General features: G+C 37.2%; 1 protein-coding gene across 5 annotated transcripts in view; it reads left to right on the top strand.

The window, feature by feature from the left end:
• USP34 (ubiquitin specific peptidase 34) overlaps positions 1-20,960 on the top strand; it is a 179,950-nt gene that overhangs the window by 38,560 nt on the left and 120,430 nt on the right. For 4 of the 5 annotated variants that reach the window (XM_084901048.1, XM_084901047.1, XM_084901045.1 and 1 more), the window contains exons 8-16: positions 1,428-1,489; positions 13,263-13,344; positions 13,432-13,524; positions 14,013-14,138; positions 14,316-14,445; positions 14,912-14,947; positions 15,289-15,419; positions 16,719-17,335; positions 19,622-19,836. In XM_084901048.1, coding sequence (XP_084757174.1) covers positions 1,428-1,489; positions 13,263-13,344; positions 13,432-13,524; positions 14,013-14,138; positions 14,316-14,445; positions 14,912-14,947; positions 15,289-15,419; positions 16,719-17,335; positions 19,622-19,836 — 1,492 coding nt within the window. The remainder of the gene's footprint in view (positions 1-1,427; positions 1,490-13,262; positions 13,345-13,431; positions 13,525-14,012; positions 14,139-14,315; positions 14,446-14,911; positions 14,948-15,288; positions 15,420-16,718; positions 17,336-19,621; positions 19,837-20,960) is intronic. The other variant, XM_084901046.1, reaches the window with a different exon arrangement.

Below are 20,960 nucleotides of genomic sequence, written 5' to 3'. Positions count from 1 at the left end.
TATTTTCTGCCTGTTTTTTTACAATGTAGTTATTCTGAATTAGCTGGATTTTATTCATGTATTGGAGTTTGAGAATATGGAAAATATTTGTTGACATTTTCCCAAATTCTTTAAAAAATTTTTTTTTAATTCTTCATTGTTTAAAGTATTACATGTCATGTTTTTCCCCCCATTGACCTCTTCGCCAGTCACTCCCACCCCCATCCCTCACCCCCTTACTGTCTGTGTCCATTGGTTATGCTCATATGTATGCATACAAGTTCTTTAGTTGATCTCTTACCCTTCCCCCCTGTTGTGGGGTCAAACCCTGGGTTCAAAATAAGACCACCGTAGGCTGAAGATTTATTAAAAAAAAAAAAGCAGGCAAGGATTTCTTGAAAAAGCTGGCCAGGACAGCTGCAAGAGTACCACACGCAGGTGGAGTCCACACGACCCCACTGTTCAGGTGTAAGCCATCTTTTAAAATGTTCAAACCACAGGAATTTTCCTTTGTTCTAAATTCTAAAGGCTGGGAACATTGGAATGTGGCCCTATCTTGCCGATAATACAGAAGCAGAACTCAGGTTAATCTCTAAAGCACATGTGTCAAACACAAGGCCCGAGGGCCAAATCCAGCCCGCCAGGCCTTGCAATGTGGCCCGCACCGCGCTGTCATCACTGCACTCCGCTGTCAGTTTATGACATTGTCAGTTTATGACTGTTCAGTAAACCATTCGGCCCGCGATTTAGGCTGGATTTTAGATTTTGGCCCCTTCTCTGATTGAGTTCGACACCCCTACTCTAAAGGTTATCTATAGTTTCTACCCCTGAAGCTACTGAGTCAGTAGGAATCAATCTCCTGTATCTACCCTATTGTTTAAGCAAGTAAGCAAAGGTCAAAGTCAGAATAGTGGGGTTAAAATTCAAACAACAGTTTTTACCAAAGTATGGTTGCTATCATATTTCACCCCCTTCCCTCTTATTTGATGGTCTATTCGATGCATCTGTTTCTCTGGCTCTATTTTTGTTAATCAGTTTATGTTATTCATTATATTCCATAAAAGAGTGAGATAATTCGATATTTATGGCTTATTTTGCTCCAGGCTCCAAATTAAATCTTAAATGTATTTAGTGGGCCTTTACAAAATTCTGTCTTTAAGAGCATATTGTTGCCTTGCATTAGGTTTTTGTGTTTTTCCCTTATTCATCTTTTTCTCTGTAGAGTGCATAGTGGAATAAAGCATAATTAATACTTGTGGAATGAATTTATTTAATGTTTTAATATGATAAAGGAAATATAGCCAGTTGGGAAATGTGTGCATCTGATTCTGTTTAAATTTTGTAATTTTGTTTTGGTGATTATGATCTGCAAATATCAAACCATGTTTCTTGACATTTGCTAACACATAGAAGAATAATTTTGGCAAACTTTATTTTTCTAATTATAGAATCAACTTCACACCTTCAATGATGTGTGCAATAATGAATCATTGGTATCAGACACAGAAACGTAAGTATGAGCATTACTTATGCATAAATAATAACATTTTAATGTGTGACTATTTGCATGGTAAATTGTGATTATTAGATTTGAAGTGTTTACTAGAAATTCTTTACCTTTTGGTTTCATTTGTGCAGGCTTAAGATTTCAGAATAATATATTGTAACATTTCTTCATGTTTCTTAAAAGCATATAACCAACATAGTGTTCATTTGCACAAAATGCAAAAGGATACTATTTACATAGGAGAATTTAGTAGTAAAGAATATGGTACTAATAGTTGTTTTTTTTCTTCTTTTGTGACTTTTTTTTAAATTTCTTTATTGAGTAAGATATCACATATTTGTCCTTAACCCCCCTGTTCCAATTCCCCACCCCTCCCCCAACTCAAGCCTGCACCCCCCTATTGTCCTTGACCACTGGTTAGGCTCATATATATGTACATAAGTCCTTTGGTTGATCTCCCTTTTATCCCCATCTCCCTTTGAGGTCCAACAGGTTGACCCATGGCTTCTTATCTCTGGGTTTGTTCTTGTTCATCAGTCTATGTTGTTCACCATTTCCCCTAGATGAGTGAGATCATGTCCTACTGGGAATATACTTATAAGAATCAAAAATGAGACAAACAATAATTGTTATGCTGAAAGGCATTTGAATCAGTCTGTATTGAGTTTCTGAGCCACCAGTTTTTTTGAGTGAGACTCAATTTCAATGTCAAACAGTTCCTTATGTTGTACATGTCAGCAATGACATTTCAGTTCTGGATGGTGGGTACTGATAAATTTTAGAAAGCATACTTGATGCAGAAAACCTACAGCTAACATCATACGGAATGGTGAGAGGTTCAAAGCTTTTCCCCTAAATCAGGAGCAAAAAAAAAGATGTCCTTCCACCCCTGCTTTTCTCCATTTTGCTGGAAGGTCCAGTCTAATGCAATAAGGGAAGATAGAGAAGTGAAAGGTATACATAATGGAAGGAAGAAATAAAACTCTTTGAAAGATATTAAAACGTGGATAAAAGATACCTAAGAACTAAATAAATGGAAAGATATTCCATGTCATTGAATAGGAAGACAACATTTTGAAGACATCATTTCTTCCCATCTTGATATGTACAGATGTGGTATAATCTCAGTCCCAGCAATTTATTTTGAGGACATTCATAAAATGATTTTAAAGTTTACATGAGAGGTAAAAGATCTAGAAGAACCAATTTGTTATTGAAAGAAAAATTATGAAGTTGGAAGTTTTGTACTTTAAGGCTTACTGTAAAGCTATTATAATCAAGACAGTATGGTTTTGGTCAAAGAATAGACATCAATAGTGGGGTCAGAAATAGACCCATGTTAATATAGTTCACTGATCTTTGACAAAGGAGCAAAGGCAAGTATAATGGAGCAATGATAGTCTTTTTCAGCAAATGGTGTTAAAACAATTGGACGAACACATGTTTAAAAAAAATCTAGACACAGACCTTACACCCTTCACAAAAATTAATGCAAATGGCTTACACATTAAACATAAAATGCAAAATTATAAAACTCTTAGAAAATAATATAGAAGATAACCTGTGTGGCCTTGTTCTTGGGTATGGTGATGGGTGACCTATTGGTTACAATACATGATTCATGAAAGAAAAAACTGATAAGCCGAATATTATTAAAATGAAAAACTTACGTTTTGCTAAGGACACTGTCGAGCATCAGAAGATAAGCCACATATAGGGGGAAATATTTGCAAAAGATAGCTGGTTTAGATAGAGTGTTGGCTTGTGGACTGAAGGGTCCCAGGTTCAATTCCTCTCAAGGGCACGTACCTTGGTTGCAAGCTGGATCTCTGGTCCTGGTTGGGGCGCATGCAGGAGGCAACCAATCAGTGTATCTCTCTCACATTGATCTTTCTTTCTGTGTCTCCCCCTCTCTTCCATTTTCTAAAGAGCCATGGAAAAAATATGCTCTGTGAGGATTAACGAAAACAAAAATAAATAAAATACTGTGAAGAGAAACATAAAAAATGAAAAGACAAATCTGATAAAGGACTATTATCCAAAATCTGGAAAGAACTGAAAACCCATTAAGAAAGCAACCAGATTAGAAAATATGCCAAAGACTTTTTAAAAAGAATATTTTTATTGATTTCAGAGAGAGTAAGGGAGAGATGGAGAGATAGATAAAACATTGATCAGCTGCCTGCTGCACACCCCTACTGGAGATCAAGCCCATAATCAGGGCATGTGCCCTGTTGGGAATCAAACCATGACCTCCTGGTTCATAGTTCTATGTTCAACCACAGAGCCAGACTCTGGGCAGCAGACACCTCATCAAAGAAGATACACAATGCTGGATGGTTTGGCTCTGTGGATAGAGCATTGGCCTGCAGACTGAAGGGTCCCAGGTTCAGTTTCGATCAAGGGCATATAGATAGTACATAAGCACAAAAATAGATGCTCCACATCCTCCTTCGTCAGGGAAATGCAAATGAAAATAATAGTGAGATTCCATTACGCAACTATTAGGAATGCTCAAAATCCAGAATATTTAAACCAACAAATGCAGACAAGGATGTGATGTAAGAGAAGTCTCACTCATTGCTGGTGGGAATGCAAGAAAATGCAACTACTTTGGAAGAAAGCTTGCAGTTTCATACAAATCTCAGCATCCTCTTACCACATGATTCAGCAATCATGCTCTTTGGTATTTAAAGAGGTGGAAAAATTATGCTCATACAAAAACTTGAACATAGATATTTATAGCAACTTTAGACATAGTTGCCAAAACCTAGAAAGAACCATGGCCGTGACAAATGCAACAAATGATACATCTTATGTTGAGTGAAAGAAGTCAATTTAAAAAAAGAGTGCATACTCATCACTTTTTTAAAATATAAAATTACAGAAAATGAAAAAATCTATAATAATACAAACAAAGCAGTTTGCTAGTTGGCAATTGGGTTGTGGGGGGTGGATAACAAGGGGCATAGATAAACTTTGGTGGTGATAGATAAAAAGATATATACTCAAATTTTAACTCATCAAACTGTACATTTCAAATACAGGGTTGGGAAAAAAAAAGCTTACAGTTGTTCATGTGGAAAATAATGCAATATTACATGAGCACAAACTGTTCCTCATATTCATAACTGTAAACTTACTTGTGGCCCACCCTGGAAGTCAGTTTATTAGATGTTATGTATATCTCAAAGTTGTAAAAGACAACTGATAAACCCACACTACCTTATTGGGAGAACTAACATAAATAGATTAACTTGTATGGCAGTGAGTGAATTATTACTCCAAGAGAGAATAGCTTTTATTTATATTTAAAATATATTTTTATTGATTTCAGAGAGAAAGGGAGGAGAGAGAGATGGAAACATCAATGATGAGAGAGAATCATTGACTGGCTGCTTCCTGTACACCCCACAATGGGGTCCAAGCCTGCAACCTGGGCATGTGCCCCTGTCTAGAATTGAACCCAGAACCCTTCAGTCTGCAGGCCAATGCTCTATCCACCGAGCCAAACCTGCTAGGGCAGTGGTGGACAAAAAGAGATTAACCAGAAATTTATATTCATATATGCATAACCCATGGACTCAGATAATAGTTCAGTGAACCCCTCAGGTGGAGGAGGAAGTAGGGTGAAGGGAGTCAATGATGGGATAAAAAGGAACATCTATAATACTTTCTTTTCTTTTCTTTTTTTTTAAAAATATATTTTATTGGTTTTGTACAGAGAGGAAGGGAGAGAGATAGAAACATTGATGAGAGAGAGTCATCAATCAGCTGCCTCTTGCACACCCTCCACTGGGGATATTCCCGCAACCAAGGTACATGCCCTTGACGGAATCGAACCGGGGACCCTCCAGTCACCAAGCCGACGCTCTATCCATTGAGCCAAACCGGTTTCGGCTAATACTTTCAACAATAAAGATAAATTTTTATTTTTTATTTTTTTATTTTTTTTTTATTTTTATTTATTTATTTATTTTTTACATATTTTCTTGATTTTTTTTTTATTGCCCCCCTCCCTCCCTCCCACACATCCCCTCCCTCCCCATAGTTTTATGTCCATTGGTTGTACTTATATGCATTTATACAAGTCCTTCGGTTGATCTATTATCTCCCCCTGATATCCCTACCCTCCCCACTGTAATTTGACAGTCTGCTTGTTGCTTTACTTTCTCTATATCTGTCTCTTGGTTCATCAGTTTATAAAGATCTTTATCATCCACCGATGTGTGAGGTCATGTGGTGTTTCTCTTTCGTTGATTGGCTTATTTCACTCAGCATGATGCTCTCCAATTCCATCCAGGTTGCTGCAAATGATGAGAATTCCTTCTTCTTTATGGCAGCATAGTATTCCATTGTGTAGATGTACCATAGTTTTTGGATCCAATCATCTGCTGACGGGCACCTAGGCTGTTTCCAAATTCTGGCTATTGTAGATTGTGCTGCTATGAACATAGGGGTGCATATATCCTTTCTGATTGGTGTTTCTAGTTTCTTGGGATATATTCCTAGAAGTGGGATTACTGGGTCAAATGGGAGTTCCATTTTCAGTTTTTTGAGGAAACTCCACACTGTTCTCCACAGTGGTTGCACCAGTCTGCATTCCCACCAGCAGTGCACGAGGGTTCCTTTTTCTCCGCAACCTCGCCAACACTTGTCGTTTGTTGATTTGTTGATGTTGGCCATTCTGACAGGTGTGAGATGGTACCGCATTGTTGTTTTGATTTGCACCTCTCGGATAATTAGTGACTTTGAGCATGTTTTCATGTGCCTTTTGGCCTTCCTTCTGTCTTCTTTTGAAAATATTCTGTTTAGGTCCATTGCCCATTTTTTAATTGGATCATTCATCTTCCTTTTATTTAGTTGTATAAGCTGTCTGTAAATGTTGGAGATTAAACCTTTATCAGTGGTAATATTTGCAAATATGATCTCCCACACCGTGGGCTTTCTTGTTGTTTTATTGATGGTTTCTTTTGCTGTAAAAAAGCTTTTTATTTTGAAGTAGTCCCATTTGTTTATTTTCTCTTTAGCTTCCATTGCCCTAGGGGCAGTATCAGTGAAGAAGTTATTTTGGCATACGTCTGAGATTTTGCTACCTGTGGATGCTTCTAGTATTTTTATGGTTTCCCGTCTGATGTTTAAGTCCTGTATCCATTTTGAGTTTATCCTTGTGAATGGTGTAAGTTGGTGATCTAGTTTCATTCTTTTGCATGTGTCTGTCCAATTTTCCCAACACCATTTATTGAAGAGACTGTCTTGACTCCATTGTATATTCGTGCCTCCTTTGTCAAATATTAATTGAGCATAGTGATTTGGGTTGATATCTGGGTTCTCGATTCTATTCCATTGATCTATTTGTCTGTTCTTGTGCCAGTACCAGGCTGTTTTGAGAACAGTGGCTTTGTAGTATAGTTTGAAGTCTGGTATTGAGATCCCTCCTACTTTACTCTTCTTTCTCAGAATTGCTGTGGCTATTCGGGGTCTTTTATTGTTCCAAATGAACTTTTGGAGAGTTCTTTCTAGGTCAGTGAAATATGTCGTTGGTATTTTAATGGGGAGTGCATTGAACCTATAGATTGCTTTAGGAAGTATGGACATTTTGATGATGTTGATTCTACCAATCCATGAACATGGTATGTTCTTCCATCTCCTTACATCTTCCTCTATCTCTTTTTTCAGTGTCGTGTAGTTTTCCGCAAATAGGTCCTTTATTTCTTTAGTTAAATTTATTCCTAGGTATCTTAATTTTTTTGGTGCGATGGTGAATGGAATTGCTTTTTTAGCCTCTGTTTCAGTAGTTTCACTGTTGGTGTATAGAAATGCCATGGATTTCTTGGCATTAATTTTATATCCTGCTACGTTGCCAAATTCATTTATTAAGTCAATTAGTTTTTTAATGGAGTCTTTTGGGTTTTTTATGTACAATATCATGTCATCTGCAAATAAGGATAACTTTACTTCTTCTTTTCCAATTTGGATGCCTTTTATTTCCTCCTCTTGTCTAATTGCAATGGCTAGTACTTCCAGAACTATGTCAAACAGGAGTGGCGAGAGTGGGCATCCCTGTCTTGTTCCTGTTCTTAGAGGGAATGGTTTTAGTTTTTGCCCATTGAGTATAATGTTGGCTGTGGGTTTATCATATATAGCTTTTATTATGTTGAGGTATGATCCTTGTACTCCCACCTTTTTAAAAGTTTTTAACAGGAAAGGGTGTTGGATTTTGTCAAATGCTTTTTCTGCGTCAATTGATATGACTATATGATTTTTATCTTTCAATTTGTTTATGTGATGTATCACGTTTATTGATTTGCGGATATTGTACCTTCCTTGCTTTCCTGGAATAAATCCTACTTGGTCATGGTGTATGATCTTTGTGATGTTCTTCTGGAGTCGATTTGCTAGAATTTTGTTGAGGATTTTGGCATCTATGTTCATGAGGGATATTGGCCTGTAATTCTCTTTCATTGAGTTGTCTTTATCTGGTTTTGGTATTAGGGTGATGTTGGCTTCATAGAAGGAGTTCGGAAGTGTTCCTTCCTCTTGGATTTTTTGGAATAGTCTGAGGAGGATAGGTTTTAGTTCTTCCTTGAATGTTTGGTAAAACTCTCCTGTGAAGCCATCTGGCCCTGGGCTTTTGTTTGCTGGAAGCTTTTTGATGACGGTTTCAATTTCTTCCCACGTCACTGGTCTATTGAGATTTTTAGATTCTTCCTGATTGAGTTTTGGCAGTTTGTATTTTTCTAGGAATATGTCCATTTCCTCCAGGTTGTTTAGTTTGTTGGAATAGAGTTCGTAGTATTTTGTAACAATCTGTTGTATTTCGGTGGGGTCTGTTGTTATTTCACCTCTTTCATTTCTGATTTTGTTTATTTGGGTCCTCTCTCTTTGTTTCTTGGTTAGCCTGGCTAGAGGTCCATCAATCTTGTTTATCCTTTCGAAGAACCAGCTCTTGGTTTTGTTGATCTTATGTATTGTTTCTTTGGTCTCTATGTCATTTATCTGTGCTCTGATTTTTGTTATTTCCTTCCTTCTGCTTACACTGGGCTTTTCTTGTTGCTCTTTTTCTAACTCTTTGAGTTGTAGAGTTAGTTCATCTGTTACCATTTTTTCTAGTTTTTTGCAATAGGCTTGTAAGGATATGAACTTCCCTCTCAAAACTGCTTTTGCTGTGTCCCATAGATTTTGGATTGTTGTGTTTTCATTGTCATTTGTTGCCAGGATGTTTTTAATTTCTTCCTTGATTTCTCTGGTAACCCAGTCCTTGTTTAATAGCATGTTGTTTAGTCTCCATGTATTTGATTTCTTTGGATTATTTTTATTGTAATTAATTTCCAGTTTTATGCCACTATGGTCTGAGAAGATGCTTGATATGATTTCTATCTTCTTGAATTTGAAGAGACTTTGCCTATGTCCCAAAATGTGGTCTATCTTTGAGAATGTCCCATGTGCACTTGAGAAGAATGTATATTCTGTGGCTTTGGGGTGGAATGTTCTAAAGATGTCAATTAATTCCATCTGGTCTAGTGAGTCGTTTAGGATTGATATTTCTTTGCTGATTTTTTGTTTAGATGATTTGTCGAAGGGTGACAGTGGGGTATTAAAATCTCCTACTATGATTGTATTGCTATTAATCTCTCCCTTAATGTCCTCCAGCAGTTTTTTTATGTATTTGGGTGCTCCTGTATTGGGTGCATATATATTTACCAGGGTTATTTCTTCTTGTTGGATTGTACCCTTTAGTATTATGAAGTGGCCTTCATTATCTCTTGTTATGTCCTTCACTCTGAGATCTAATTTGTCAGATATAAGTATTGCTACCCCAGCTTTTCTTTCCTTTCCATTTGCCTGGAAAACTTTTTTCCATCCCTTCACCCTCAGTCTGTGTGCATCTTTTTTTCTGAGGTGGGTTTCTTGTAGGCAACAGATGTAAGGGTCTTGTTTTCTTATCCAATCTGACACCCTATGTCTTTTGATTGGAGCATTTAATCCATTTACATTTAAGGTTATTATTGATAGGTACTCATTTGATGGCATTTTTATTCTATACCCATGTTCCTTCTTCAATTCCTATTTCTTTATTTTTACAGTAGACCCTTTAGCATTTCTTGCATTGCTGGTTTGGTGGAGATAAATTCCTTCAGTCTTTTTTTGTCTGTGAAGTTCCTGATTTCCCCTTCAATTTTGATTGATAGTCTTGCTGGGTACAGTATTCTTGGATTCAAACCCTTCCTTTGCATGACTTTGTATATTTCATCCCATTTCCTTCTGGCCTGATATGTTTCTGTTGAGAAATCAGTTGCTAGTCTGATGGGGGTTCCTTTGTAAGTAACTTTCTGTCTCTCTCTGGCTGCTTTTAAGATTCTTACTTTGTCGTTGTTGTTTGCCACTTTAATTATAATGTGCCTTGGCGTCTGTCTTCTGGGATTCATTTTGCTTGGGACTCTGCGAGCATCTTGGATTTGTGTGGGTTTTTTCTTCTCTATCTCAGGAAAGTTTTCTGTCATTATTTCTTGAAATACTTTTTCCACGTCTACCTCAGTTTCCTTTCCTTCTGGAACCCCTATTATTCGAATATTTTGTTTTGTAATGTCCCAAAGCTCCCGTAGGCTCTCCTCCTGCTTTTTAATCTTTTTTTCTAGAAGCTGCTCTAATTGGGTATTTTTTTCCATCTTGTCTTCTAGCTCACTGATGCGGTCTTCCGCTTCATCTAGTCTACTCTTGATGCTTTCTATTGAGTTCTTCATGGTAGCGATGTCATTTTTCATTTCTTCTTGGTTCTTCCTCAATTCCTGATGGTTCTTCCTCATTTCTTCTTGGTTATTGTCAAATTTCTCTTCCATTCTTTTTAGCCAACCAATAATCATTATTCTGAACTCTTGCTCTGGTAGGCTGCTTGCCTCTAGCTCGTTTACTTCCTTTTCTGGTGATGCCTGCTTTTCTTTCATTTGTGGGGTGTTTCTTTGTCTTCCCATGGTATCTCTTTTCAGGATGTCTGGTTATGTGGTGTTCTTTCTCTTGCGTTAATTTTTAGGTGCAAAATACAACACTACCAGGTACAACACGAGAGGCACTTAACAGGAATGTATTTACAATATTAATAACCTCTAATAAAGGTAACCCCTAGCGATAGGCAAATTAGGGTATAGGAGAGAATGAAGGAAGGAAGGTAAAAATAAAATAAAGAAAAATTTAAAAAAAAAGTCAAAGAAGAAATAAAGTAATGACAAAATGAAGTTAGAAAACAGGGAGAAAAAGAAGAGAGAGTAAGAGAGAGAGAGAAAGAGAGAGAGAGAGAGAGAAGAAGCAAACTAAAAAAATGGGAAACAAACTATATATATGTGGAGAAAATTGCCATAGATCAACCACTGAGCCCAGCCAATGCCGGTAACAATACTTGGAGATTAATACAAACTACAATACAATATCCACTATTATTAAGTAAGGTTATGATATACAGAAGTCAAAGAAACAAACAAAAACAGAGGATTTAAAAAAAAATACAAAGCAACAATAACAACACTGGAATAAGCATAACAATTTCACTGAAAAGCACAAATATTCACAATAATCAACCTTCACTCAAACAATGAGAAAAGGATAGAAAGTAGAACCGTTTTGTTTTTTGTTTGTTTTGTTTTGTTTTTTAACTAGTTAATATAGTGCAGAGAGTGATATTTATACACTTGTATCAGGGGTTGGAACTTAGGTCTATGAGTATAGTGAGAGCTTTAGCAGGGGGTATACAGAAAGAATAGAGGAAAAACTAAAGCCGGAAAGGGATAGGATAACTGGAGACTAAGAGGTTAAAGTTTAGTAAGAGAGTGATGGGATAAAGGTCGAATTGAGATAGGGTTGAATGATGCTATAGTAGAGATTAAAATAGAATGAAGGTTACTCCCAATGTAAAATAAAGACGAAGTAAAATGGTACTGGGGAGGAAAAGAAAAAGAAAAAAAAAATTGCAAAATAGCAGTAGTAATAGTGAAGATAGAGATTGAAAAATGTAATAATTGAAAAGGTAAAATCAAGTAAGGAAAAAAGAAAAAAAATCGTTTCTGAAGTAAAAGATGTAAAAAATGAAAATTAAATAAAAAATGTAAAAAATGAAAATAAAATAAAGAATAGTATAATTAGCATAAAATTGTCCAGTAGAGTTCAATCACTTCCTCTGTTATTGTATTTGGTATGCCTGGTTCTTGGATCAGAGAGTCTTGCAGTTCCCAGCTTTCCACTGCACCTCAGTTTTGTAAGGTAGTCCTTAATTTTAGGTAGGCTATATCTTAGTTATTTGTGTCCATTTATTTTTGATTAATTAAAAGAAAAAGAAAAAGAAAAAAGAAAAAAAAAAAAAAAAGGCAGTTTGTAGTTCAGCCCTTAGGTGTCAGTGTTACTGGTTTGACCTCCCAGACTTTGGTTGCTCTGGCCTTCTTTCTCTCTGGGGGCAGGCCCTCGCAGCTCTCCTGGGCTACAATATAGGCGGGGCCGCGGCTGCACTGGGGGCGGGGCCTCGCGGCGCTCCGGGGCGCAGCGCTCAGGGCCGCACTAGGGGCGGGGCCGCGGCGCTCAGGGCCGCTCTGGGGGCGGGGCCTCGCGGGAGCAATGGGGCTATCGCAGCCTGAACTCTCAGCCTAGCCACGCAAACTCTGACCTTTCTGTGGGTGGTTGAAGAGCTTCCTTGAATCCACGCGCTTGCTCCGATCGGGGCGCCACAGGTGCTCGATGGACTCCTCGGCTGTGGGTTTTCCAGGCCTCAGAGAAGCTGCTCCCTTCCTGGTAGGGTGGCGCCGCCTTTGCGCCGAGCCCGGAGCTCCGGGAGAAGTCGGGAGTGCTGGCCGCTTGGTCAGGAAAAATTGTCCAGCGGACACTTCCTTACCTTCCTAGAGTGATCCGCTGCCCCTTAGCTGCTAATCAACATTCCCTGAGCAACTCAGATGTTGCTTCTATCTGTTTTGGGACCGGGGTCAGAACAAGTCCAGCTGTTCGGTCGCCATCTTCAAGCTCCGCCCCTAAAGATAAATTTTTAAAATGAAGGGTAAATAATCTAAATCCATTCTAAAATAAAAAGATTATTTTTTTTGAAATGATGGATGAGATGTTGGTAAAAAAGGATAATAACCTAAAACCATTCTAAAATAAAAAGGTTATTTTTTTGAAATGATGGATGAGATGTTGGTAAAGAAGGATAATAACCTAAAACCATTCTAAAATAAAAAGGTTATTTTTTTGAAATGGTGGATGAGATGTTGGTAACAGTTGTTCTGAATAAGTTGATATCTTTGGACCACATTAGTGGAATCTTTATTAGTATCAGGCAGGAAAGTTGCAGTTTGGCTTGAAATTTTTTTTTAAAAATCTTTTTGGTAATCTACATTTAGAAACCTTCCCTGCACACTTTAGTGCTTACTATGGAAATTAAAAAGTGGGAAGGCAAAGTCCTTGAGTAGGAAAATATATCACTTACTTGGTTTTATATTTGGTGTTCTCACCTGTGTACTTGGTGTTAGTTGTTATCCTAACTTTCTAAGACTTGACTTTTTTTTTTTTTTTTTTTACTTGTTTATAAAGTTAGGTGATATAATTTCTTTTGTTATTTTTTGTGTAGTGACCTAAACAGTTAATTGATTGTAATCACTTCTAATTTGTATGTGAACAAATTGAAGATTTTTAACTGTCTGCCTTTTGGACATGGGAAAGAGTAATAACTCATATCTTTTTATTTTGTTTTTGATAACTAATATTTTTTAATATATTAACTATTTTTATTATTTGATTTTAGGTCCATTGCAAAAGAACTTGCAGACTGGCTTATAAGCAACAATGTAGTAGAACATATATTTGGACCAAATTTACATATTGAGGTTTGTGGATGATTATATGACTTTTCTGCTCTATTAAGACAGAAGAATATTTCCAAAGATTAACTATAGTAAGTTTTTCTTTTCCAGATTATCAAACAGTGCCAAGTAATTTTGAATTTTTTGGCAGCTGAAGGGCGACTGAGTACTCAGCATATTGATTGCATTTGGGCTGCAGCACAGGTAATATTAACAGCTCACATTATTGAGTGCTTCCTCTTTATGTGTTCTAAGTGCCTTACTCCCCTAGGAGGTTAGTTCTGTTATCCCATTTTATAGATAAAGAAATTGATACATGGCCCAGCTGGTGTGGCTCAATGATTGAGTGTTGACCAACTAATTAAATTTATGTGCAAATTTTTATTTGTTTTTATATTAATGATATGCACATAAATTTAATTAGAATCCTTATAGCTAGAAAATTAAGCTAATGGTTTGTTTGGATAAGATAAAATTCTGCTTACGTAGAATTTCACAATTATGTTCTCCTATTTATGATACTCGGTAATTAGCATTTACCAACATACTAAAAAATATTACTGTACCAGTTATCTTGGCTTTTAAGACTATATAACTTAAAAAAGTACATACTTCATAATTTTTTTGGTACCAAATTATTTAGTTATGTAAGGTAATTATTTTTGATTCTTATTTCTACCTTTACTTTGTAGTTGAAACATTGTAGTCGGTATATACATGACTTATTTCCTTCACTCATCAAGAATTTGGATCCAGTACCACTTAGACATCTTCTTAATCTGGTCTCAGCTCTTGAGCCAAGTGTACATACTGAGCAGGTAATTTATTCAAAATATGATGATAGTTATTTTTTCATACACATTAAATATGAAAGTTTATCTGATTCAGATATTTAACTTGTAGCTTATTACTGTTAGCATTTAATTAGGCATAAGGATATTAAATTTGTTATGTTGCCTAAAATCTCTAATTTCTACCTCTCTTTTTTTTTAAAGACATTGTACTTGGCATCAATGTTAATTAAAGCATTATGGAATAATGCACTAGCAGCTAAGGCTCAGCTATCTAAACAGAGTTCTTTTGCATCTTTATTAAATACTAATCTTCCCATGGGAACTAAGAAAGGTTAGTAAAGTATTTTTTGTAATAAGTTGTGCAAAGTTTTTACCTATATTTAAAGTACATTTTCTGCTTACTAGTTCAGTTCAACCTTAATTTCAAAATAAGTTTGAGATGGACACTGTAGTATTTGTGAAAGGGTGAATAAATTGGAGTTGCTTTATCTTTCTGGCTATAATTTCAGCCATTTTTTTAATGTGCTTTATGTGTATATAGCTTTCTAAGACTTTCTATAATAAAACTTTTATTATCTTTACCCCAATTTTTGTCACCTGACAATCATATACTACTTTTTTCTTAGGCTTTTCTATACAGACACCCACAACTACTACTACAGGTGGTGGAGACTTAACATTATTGCAGATTTCCCTACCTGTATCTTGTTGACTATGTAATAAGAACAACTGATAAGCTGTCCCAAAGAAGCCTAGTCATTTAGAATATTCCCTCCTGTTTTTTCCTTTTCCCTCAGAGGAAGAAGAGCTGAGAAGAGCAGCTCCATCACCTTGTAAGTTGAGTTTAGATGTGCATGGTGACATGGCTTCCCTTTCCTAGAGATATCACAGTTAACTGATTTCTTGTATTTGTATCAGTGATAAAGGCCCTTTTGAGCAAAAGACATATACCCTTAACTAGTTATCCAGCTCACTTACCCTTTTGTTTAAACTGTTGGTAATCTTGACTTAATTGAAATTGTGTATATCCTCTTGGCAAATGTTAACATATTTACAGATGATATTTTTGGCTACTTAGCATGAAGTTTTGGTAAATCAAAGAACTAAGGACTGTGCCATTCTGATAGATCCATGTTAATATAAAGAAGTAAAACGAGAAATCTATTTAATATAGGGTCACCTGCAGCTAGTCCTCAAAGCAGTGATAACAGTGATACCCATCAAAGTGGAGGCAGTGATATTGAAATGGATGAGCAACTTATTAATAGAACCAAACATGTGCAACAGCGACTTTCGGACACAGAGGTATGACAAAAGGCCCCCATCCCCTCCTCCCAAGTGATTTTTGGGTTTCTGCCATGTTTATCCTTTGAACTGGGAATATAAAAGGTGATATATGTTCAGGCCTAATCTCTCTCTCTTTAAAAAAAAATATTTATTGATTTCAAAGAGGAAGGGAGAGTGTGAGAGAAACATCAGTGATGAGAGAGAATTATTGATTGGCTGCCTCCTGCACATCCCCTACTGGAGGAGAGGGGTTGGGGATCGAGCCAGTAACCCGGGCATGTGTCCTTGGTACGAATGGAACATGGGACCCTACAGTCTGCAGGTCGATGTTCTATCACTGAGCCAAACCAGCTAGGACCCTAATCTTTCTCTTAAGTGGTATTATTGAGATCCTTTATTTCTTTTTTGGACTTTTTTTTTTTTTTTTTTTTAATATATTTTATTGATTTTGTACAGAGAGGAAGGGAGAGAGATAGAGAGTTAGAAACATCGATGAGAGAGAGTCATCGATCAGCTGCCTCTTGCACACCCCCTACTGGGGATATGCCCGCAACCAAGGTACATGTCCTTGACCGGAATTGAACCCCGGTCCCTTCAGTCCCCAAGCTGACGCTCTATCCATTGAGCCAAACCGGTTTCGGCTCTTTTTTGGACTTTTAATTCCATTTTTTATTGTTCTAAGGAATGAGTCAACACTGTGGCAACCTTTTATTTTTTTAACCCTTTGCACTCCGCTGTCCCCTCTCAGGGGACATCGGAATTCTAACATATCACTCGGATGTCCCCTCTCAGGGGACATTGCAGTTTATTAGTGATTACGGGGAATTGAGTTAATTCAACGCACGTTTCGCAAAGTAGTGTCGAGTAGCTGGTAGCCAATGTCCAGAATGGTTCGGAGTAGCTGGTAGCCAATGTCCAGAATGGTTCGGAGTGCAAAGGGTTAAAATGTATTTTATTGATTTTTCACAGAGGGGAAGAGAGAGGGATAGTTAGAAACATCGATGAGAAATAATCATCGATCAGCTGCCTACTGCACACTCCCTACTGGGGATGTGCCCTTAACCAAGGTACATACCCTTGACTGGAATCAAACCTGGGTCCCTTCAGTCCACAGGCTGACGCTCTATCCACTGAGCCAAACCGGTCCCGGCTGTGGCAACCTTTTAAAAATAAGTTGTGTTAATGTCAGTTACTTTTTCTTATTAGTGCTTATATTTATTTTATCTATTTATTTTGCTGCAAAAAGCTTTTTGGTTCAATGCATGGGAGAGGGCTCCATGTAAATATTTATTTAAATCTGTTTGTTTTTAAATACAGGAATCCATGCAGGGAAGTTCTGATGAAACTGCCAACAGTGGTGAAGATGGAAGCAGTGGTCCTGGTAGCAGTAGTGGGCATAGTGATGGATCTAGCAATGAGGTGAATTCTAGCCATGCAAGCCAGTCAGCTGGGAGCCCTGGCAGTGAGGTACAGTCAGAAGACATTGCAGATATTGAAGCCCTTAAAGAAGAAGATGAAGATGACGATCATGGTCATAATCCTCCTAAAAGCAGTTGTGGTACAGATCTTCGAAACAGAAAGCTAGAAAGTCAAGCAGGCATTTGCTTAGGGGATTCCCAAGGTCCATCAGAAAGAAGTGGGACAAGCAATGGAACAGGAAAAGACCTGGTTTTTAACACTGAGTCACTGCCATCAGTAGATAATAGAATACGAATGCTAGATGCATGTTCACACTCTGAAGATCCAGGACATGATATTTCAGGGGAAATGAATGCTGCTCATATAGCACAAGCATCTCAGGAATCTTGTATTACTCGCACTGGGGACTTCCTTGGGGAGACTATTGGGAGTGAATTATTTAACTGTCGGCAGTTCATCGGTCCACAGCATCACCACCATCACCATCACCATCACCACCACCACCACCATGATGGGTAAGTCTGCTTTAAAAAACAGCTATATTTTTTTAAGGAAGTAATTATGTCTTATATTTATTAAATTACAATTATTATTGATCAGTATTGTCCAATAGGTATGTAATACCAACTACAAATGCATGCCATAAATATGCAATTTTTAATTTTCTGTTGGGCACATTTAATTTTATTTATTTACTAAAGGCCTGGTGCATGAAATTTGTGCATTTTTTGGCGGGGGGAGGGGGCGTATACCTCAGCCAAGCCTACACCCTCTCCAATCTGGGACCCCTCAAGGAACCTCTCAGAATCTGTCTTGCTCCCATTCCCTGGCCTCCTGCCGCTGTCTTGCTCCCATTCTTTGTGCCCAGCCCAGTAAGGGTGGCCAAGGCCTGAGTGGCCTGGGCGCTGCTGCTGCTGCTGCTGCTGCAGAGCAGGAGCACCTCCGCCCAGAAGGCCTCTGACCATCCTCCACTCTGTCCCAGACCCATGGGTGCCTTCCCACCAATGGTGGCCACTGCCCTCCTCCCACATGTGGGTGGGGCTCCGTGCTCGAACTGCCTGCGCCCCACCCCTCGCTGGGCCCCACCTGCTCCACCCCACCATGGTCACCACACCCACCCATGTGCAGCCCCAAGTTTCCTTCCCTTTTTCACCCCTGTGTCTTTTTCTTGTTCCCTTTCTATATTTCTGTTTCTCCTCTGCCTGTCTGCATGCAGGCCTGCCTTCCTCTCCCTCTCCTTTCTTATCCCCTCCTATTGTATCCTATTCTACCTTGGGCCTTGCAGTTTCCTGAGCAGAGGGTGGTGACACAGCCTGCTGATCCGGTCATGATGTGATGCTGTAACTGACAGTTTGCATATTCCTCTATTATATACACTGAGGGGCCAGATTATTATGATCTCTGAATGCATAATAATCTGGCCACGCAGTGGGTGCGTATGTATATACATACTAGAGGCTCGGTGCATGATTTCATGCATGGGTGAGGTTCTGCCAGCCTGGCCAAGGGTGGTTGGCCAGCCTGCCTGCTGATCGAACTCTGGTCGAGGAGACATTTTGCATATTAGCCTTTTATTATATAGGATGTACAGTGAGTGGCCAGATTATTATGCATTCAAAGATCATATATCACTCAGTGTATATAGATTATTACCAATAGTAATGTTTGAGTTGATGAAATACAAACTTGTATTATATCAGGATGAGTTTTCTTAGACTTGAAAATTTGCCAGGCCTTCACAATTTAATATGGTTGTTGGGGAGAACTATGTATTCATATATATTGCTACTTGATTTCTTTTGCTTTTTTATTCTTATCACTAACCCATATGAGTTTCAGGTAATGTTTCTCAGCCTTGGCAGTCTTCACATTTTGGCCCAGATAATTCTTTGTTTTGTATTTGCACCAATGTGAATGCTGTTCTGTGCATTGTAGAATTAGTAGCAACCCTAGCCTCTGTCTCTAGATGGCAGCTTATCTGTCCAGTTTTGATCACTAGAAAAGGCTCTAGACATTGCCAGATGTCCCTTCCAGTGGCCAAAACCACCTCTAATTGAGAACCACTGGTTAGGCTCTGACTTTATAGATACGTATTCAAAGTTTCCCTTCAAGAGCTCATACTGTTATATTGCAAATATCTTTAGTTTTGCCAAACCAAACCTCTGTCTCACAAGACCTGATGACTTGATCTTTGTTGGCACTGTCTATATTCTCTCCATTTGCTCTCCATATGGTACTACCTGTGAGTCTCTAAGTCAGTCTTGAACATTTTTTCTTCATGTTATTTTTCCATTCTTTTGTCTTTATATCAGAGTATCCACTATAGTACATTTTAGAAGTGAGTGTTTAATTGGTGTTTTTTGAGTTAAAAGTCCCCCAATTAATATTAACCACATTTCAATTGCTGCCTTAAATTGAAATATATTTCCTGATAGTTATCTGATTAGATTCTGTAGTTGTATAAATAAATGTAAACAAACTTTAAGTTTCTCACATTGTGATTTGAGTTTATGGAATAATTATCTAAAAGTAAGTTTACTGTCCTACTCTGCAATTATTCTCTTTGAAATGTGTTGATGGTCCAGATAACATGTAGGTATATTGTAAAATTAATATATAGTTCTGACATTGTGGGCTTTTTAGTTTTTGCAAATCTCTTAATATACTGTCTTATTAAAAAACAAATGAGCTTTGTTCTTGAGTGTGAATAACTTGTGCCAAATGTTTTGAGAGAGATTTTTGTTATTCAGAAACTGTTTAAATATCTAATTAGTAATTTTGTGCTCTTCTCTGTGTTATAGACATATGGTTGATGATATGCTAAGTGCAGATGATGTCAGTTGCAGTAGCTCCCAGGTCAGTGCAAAATCAGAAAAAAATATGGCTGATTTTGATGGTGAAGAATCTGGGTGTGAAGAGGAGCTAGTTCAGATTAATTCACATGCAGAGCTAACATCTCATCTTCAACAACATCTTCCCAATTTAGCTTCTATTTACCATGAACATCTTAGTCAAGGTAAGGTTCTGTAATAAGTAAAATACTTTTCTTTAAAATAGGAATAATATATATTGTTAAAACGAATCAACAGTCAAAGTTACTGAATTGTTTTTGCCCAATAAGTTTTATGTAGTAGTTTTTTTTCCCCGATTGAATTAAATAACTTTATTAAATTTTATCTTCAGCAGTCATAGGACCAGAAAGTATAATAGATTACACAGGATTAGATTTTGTATAATTCCATTTATATAAAATGTATAGCCTGAGGCTAGAGAGAGTTGGGAAATAAGAGGAGAGGTGACTGCTAAAGGTCAAGGTGTTTCTTTCACTTAGGATGATAAAATCTTCAAAAATAATGTTCTCATCACTCTAAATGAATCTAGAAAAGGAATAGGACAGGCCAGATTTGGAAGAATGGAGTTGAGAGGGGTTTAAAGAATAATAGAAGAAAATGGAGGGGGGGGGAAAGTTAAGAGAAAAACAGTTTTAGAATTATCAGTTTTAAGGTCTATGCTATATCCTCTCTCTTATTTGGTTAGGTGCTATCAGCACTTGCTAGTCTTGGAAATTGGTTTTGGGATGATAGAACATTGCAAACTAAGTAAACCTGATCAATTAAGTTTATTCTAAAAGGTCATGATTAAACTTGGAGATAGAACTTGTGGACCTTGGCAACAACTTACTGATTTCAAATGTTACTTGCACATAAACTAGATAAGGTTACCTTTTTTTTTTTTTTTAATTGTGCTATTTTGGTTGCTGAGAATTTAATAGGTTAAGATTGAGGTCATTTGATTTTATACTATATTATTACATTTTGACTATTCTATTTTTATTTCATTTTCCTTTTATTCAGTACTGTAGATATTGTTTATTAGATGGAGTTAGAAGTTGAACAAAATTATTAAATGTATTAATACTGTCCAAATTCACCTTGTAATGCAATGTATTTAATACTATAAAGAACTCTTCCAACACATTAAGACCCTCCAAGTTGAAATGATCAAAAGATTTGAACAGTTAATAAATAAAAGAAATATAGAAATGGTTAATAAATACATGAAAAAATTCTCAGTATCTCTAGTCATCTAGAAAATGCAAGTTAGAACCAGAATGCTACACACCTGCTGGAAAGGGTAATA

Source organism: Pipistrellus hanaki, assembly GCF_964339955.1.
Source record: "Pipistrellus hanaki genome assembly, chromosome: 12".
Lineage (NCBI taxonomy): Eukaryota > Metazoa > Chordata > Mammalia > Chiroptera > Vespertilionidae > Pipistrellus > Pipistrellus hanaki.
This window is presented reverse-complemented; position numbering and strand designations above follow the sequence as displayed.